Genomic DNA, 5000 nt, shown 5'->3' on the forward strand with positions numbered 1-5000 from the left:
GTTACACTGCCTACACACACACACACACACACACACACACACACACACACACACACACACACACACATACACATCACACCCTGAACCTTATTTCCGTAGCTGTGGGACATAATCTAATCCTCCTTTGCCCCACTGCTGAGTGCACATTGTCATCTGATGCATCGTCGTGTTCCTTTGGCCTGAAGAGGATGAAAAATCAGCTCATATCTAAAGCCACAAGATAGCTGTGAAGCCAAAGACTCTAAAGCCACAAGATAGTTCAGCAGATTCTCCGTGAGCACCAGGTCAGGGTCATTCGAGCATCCGCCGCGATTTCAGACATCCGAGTGCTGTGCGTGTGTGTGTGTGTCTATGTCTGTATGTGTTTGTGTGTCTGTGTTTGTGTGTGTGTGTGTGTCTGTGTCTGTGTCTGTGTCTGTGTCTGTGTCTGTGTCTGTGTCTGTGTCTGTGTCTGTGTCTGTGTTGGTGTGTCGGTGTGTCGGTCAGTCTTTGTCTGTGTATTCCGGCGTGGAAATATTATATAAAAGCAATAAGCGAAACAGAATAAGTTAACCCAGAACCATAAAGAGAGAAATGTCTTTATTGACACGTTGAAGAAGTACGCTTGTTCTGTTATCCTTAATCCAAGGTTCGGTTGCAGAGAGTCAGGAAACTCGGGAAAGATGTATAGCTTATAATACTTTATTCCAACGCATCACACAATCAACTCGTAAGTCGCGGTAAACGATAGAATTCTTTCAATGACATTATGGAGGGTTGTGGCCCTTATAGTACATAATTAACATGCAAACAATAAAGGTGTGTCCATAAATGAGAGTAGGAAGTTACCTTATTTGGTCTTACCCAATTAAGTCTAAGTTAATTAAATGTCTGTCTGGGGTCCTGACAACCATTGATCTCCTGCTGTCTTTAAGACAAAAGACAGGATATTCTTTGATATGCCATTACCAAATGGTCAGGGAGGAAACAGGCCTGACGACCGTCTGTGTGGCCCACATGCATATTCACAGGAAGGGCCATTGCTATGAGGCATATGAAATAAACTAAAACCTTTATATTTACCTGAATCTAACAACGTGCTGTATACATATATACTGTATATACGAATGTACTGAGCATGATTGTTGCAGAGATGGAGGGAAAAAAGGGAGTGGACGAAGTGGAGGTGTCCACGCTGTTCGTAAACGAGAAGAATTATGTGGAAAATGGCCCAGTGTGGTCACTTGCATTCATGCCATTTAAACAGCCTCTGCTAGCCACAGCTGGAGGAAAGCATTGGTGGCTCATTACAGAGCAATCTGAGTGCCTAACCCTGCCCATGCAGACTCCCTTCCGATCACCCTGTTGAGTTGTCCAATCAGCCTGTAATTGTGTTTCGGCTCGGTCCCCTACGGTCGCCTCAGGTGCCTCCGGAGTCTTGTGGTCGTGGGGTATGGTGGCATGCGGAGCTAACAGCACTCCTGACCGCTGGGCTCCAGCTCCCGCGGGTCGTGGCTCCAGTTTCTTACAGGTGCCAATCAACACAACACATTACACACAACAGCAGGACAATCATGCCAGCTGCTGCCACTTGTGGCCAAAGTGGCATGGGAGGTGGCAGAGAAAGAAGGCGTTGTGATTGGCCAAGACCTTTTCCTGCTTTGAGATTGGTGGCGGGAAAATATCTTGGCCAGTCACAGCCGTCTGCTTGGTTGGCATCTAAAGCATTAGATTTATCATCATTAAAGGGATAGTTCGGGATTTTTGACATGAATCTGTATGGCATCCCCATCACCAGTGTCATGCAATCACACTGACTTACCCCTGGCAGCGTCCTGTGAGCAGAGTTCTCGTCCAGCTTTGGTCAAGCCGAAAGTAGTCCGGCAGGTTTGCTAGACCCAGCAAAATAAAACTTTTCTCTTCCCAAAACATTATGTGTTCAAAAGAGTGATATATTTGCATCCCAAAAACATGGTAGTGGAAAAAGTCACACCTCGTTATCACTTGGCCCTATTTTCTCTCTGTTCGTATCAGTACGCGCGATACCACAACCTGACAGCTAGGCTCTAGCTCTAAAGCTCTAAAGCATGTATTTTATTTGATTAGTGTGTATTGTGCTGTTCATGGAATAGTTTTGTCCATCTGCTGAAAGTTTAGTCATATTGTACATACCACGAGGTTCGCCAGCTAGTTCGCTGGGAATTCCCCATTCCTGTCGCTCCGTGAGCTAGCAGACTGTACAGCAGTACTGAATGTATTTTGTTTTGATTTTATTGGTGCAGATGCTGTGACGTTTTGTGAATGAACAGGTATGTTGCTGTTTAAATAGTGTAATATATATGTGAATTACGTGCATTGTCCGTTAAATAATTTGTGCAGTGTACTACATATGTTTGATTGACGTGTTGTTTGGATGACAGAAAGAGTTTGCCTGACAACGATGCTGTGACATTTTGTGAATGAACAGGAAACAAAGAAGTTTGTTGAAGAGTTCGTCAGGTCCTCAATTTGACCACCGTCACTCTGGGTCTAAAGCTCTAAAGCTCTAAAGCTTAACGCTCTATCTCTAAAGCTAGCTCGTTACCGTAGCTTGTCTGCGAACACAGCTAGTAAGCACTGAAATGAGGTAGAAAAGTTGAGATTGCTGTCAGAATGACGGCGCGCAATGATACGAACAGAGAGAAAATAGGGCCAAGTGATAACGAGGTGTGACTTTTTCCACTACCATGTTTTTGGGATGCAAATATATCACTCTTTTGAACACATAATGTTTTGGGAAGAGAAACGTTTTATTTTGCTGGGTCTAGCAAACCTACCGGACTACTTTCGGCTTGACCAAAGCTGAGAACTCAGCTCACAGGACGCTGCCAGGGGTAAGTTAGTGTGATTGCATGACACTGGTGATGGGGATGCCATACAGATTCATGTCAAAAATCCCGAACTATCCCTTTAATGGTCAAGCATCTTACTGTCTGTTCACTCTCTGAAACCAGAGCCCTCCTGGTGTGTGTGTGTGTGTGTGTGTGTGTGTGTGTGTGTGTGTGTGTGTGTGTGTGTGTGTGTGTGTGTTCACTGTTCCATGCACACTAAAATAGTGTTTTTTGTTGGAGAAGCAAGCAGGGCAGCAGGACTGAAGATTCCTCTGCTCCTCCATTCCGGTTCAGCTCTGCTTACAGAGCACACACACACACACACACACACACACACACACACAGATACACACAAGCAAACACACTCCTACACTCCAAACACCTCTGATAACTGCAGATTTGTGTTCCGCTTCAAGCACAGTAATTGGGCTCGATGTCTTTCACACTCACACCACTTCTTTTTTTCTATTTCTGCCCCCCCTTCTACCCCACTCTCTCCCTCTCTCTCTTTCCAACCCCATTGCATCCCTCGTCCCACCCTCACACACACACATACACACACAAACACACACACACACACACACACACACACACAATCACACACACCAACTGGCTCCCTGCTCTCTGCTTTTGCAGTTAATCGTCCCCCGACCTTCCACGAGCCCGGCGCCGGCCTGCGGACCTTTGTGGGTGAGAACTTTGTGTACCAGCTGACGGCGTCGGACCCCGAGGGCTCGGCCCTGCTCTTCCTGCTGGAGGAGGCCCCGGCCCAGGCCACGCTCTCCCCAGCCGGCCTCCTCATCTGGAAAGTGCATTCGGAGGAGACGCAGACGTTTGGATTTACAGTGTCGGACGAGTGCAACGCACAGAGCAGGCACGCCGTGCAGGTATAATAAAATTGTCCGATTTTATTGGCACACATTACACACTGCAACACACACACAAATATAAAAGCTTATATGAAAGCGACACAGGACACACACACAAACACACACACGAGGAGACAGAGGGAGAGCGGAGGAGAAGAAAGGAGAAGGAGCAAAGGATATGAGGATCAGGTGGAGGAGGAGGAGAGAGTTTGAATGCAAAAAAGGAGAATTTAGAGGATTAGAACATAGGAGAGAAAGGAATAGAATGGGAAAAAGACCATAAAAGTAAGGAGGTATGTGTGTTAGTATGTTAGTATGTGTGTAAGTATGTGTATAAGTATGTATGTAAATATGGCTCCAGAGGAGTGCAATGAAAAGAGGATATTGGACGGCAAGAAGTGGATAGATAGATAGATAGATGGATAGATGATAAAACACACATGACACACATAACTTACACAAAAACGGACACACTGTGTCTTCCTGTAGACGGCCTGTGCTGCTAATCACCTGCTCAGCTGCACGGTGGTCAATGACCCAGGTGTGTGTTGAGGTGTGTGTTGAGGTGTGTGTTGAGGTGTGTGTTGAGGTGTGTGTTGAGATGTGTGTTGAGGTGTGTGTTGGGCTTTGTGTTTTCAAGTGTGTGTTGAGGTGTGTACCTGCATCTTTTGGAGCACTGCAGTAAAGGCTGGATTGTGTTAACGACATTTGAGAAATCAAAGAACATGATCCTCACAGTGCCGCCAGCTTTGTCCAGGTGAGAAGGGGCTCTCTGAAGCAGGTAGATGATGGCATCCTTACGTCCTTGGGCTGGTGAGAGGGGGCTCTCTGAAGCAGGTAGATGATGGCATCCTTACGTCCTTGGGCTGGTGAGAGGGGGCTCTCTGAAGCAGGTAGATGATGGCATCCTTACGTCCTTGGGCTGGTGAGAGGGGGCTCTCTGAAGCAGGTAGAAGATGGCATCCTTACGTCCTTGGGCTGGTGAGAGGGGGCTCTCTGAAGCAGGTAGATGATGGCATCCTTACGTCCTTGGGCTGGTGAGAGGGGGCTCTCTGAAGCAGGTAGAAGATGGCATCCTTACGTCCTTGGGCTGGTGAGAGGGGGCTCTCTGAAGCAGGTAGATGATGGCATCCTTACGTCCTTGGGCTGGTGAGAGGGGGCTCTCTGAAGCAGGTAGAAGATGGCATCCTTACGTCCTTGGGCTGGTGAGAGGGGGCTCTCTGAAGCAGGTAGATGATGGCATCCTTACGTCCAACCTTGGGCTGGTGAGAGGGGGCTCTCT

At 47.2% G+C, this 5000-nt stretch overlaps 1 protein-coding gene across 1 annotated transcript in view; it reads left to right on the forward strand.

The window, feature by feature from the left end:
* The window catches only part of LOC308362675 (von Willebrand factor D and EGF domain-containing protein), a 77863-nt gene that overhangs the window by 36477 nt on the left and 36386 nt on the right, over positions 1 to 5000 (forward strand). Inside the window, exon 17 of the mRNA XM_080835404.1 lies at positions 3486 to 3736. Coding sequence (XP_080691530.1) covers positions 3486 to 3736 — 251 coding nt within the window. The remainder of the gene's footprint in view (positions 1 to 3485; positions 3737 to 5000) is intronic.

This window comes from Sprattus sprattus (assembly GCF_963457725.1).
Source record: "Sprattus sprattus genome assembly, chromosome: 3".
Taxonomy (NCBI): Eukaryota; Metazoa; Chordata; class Actinopteri; order Clupeiformes; family Clupeidae; genus Sprattus; species Sprattus sprattus.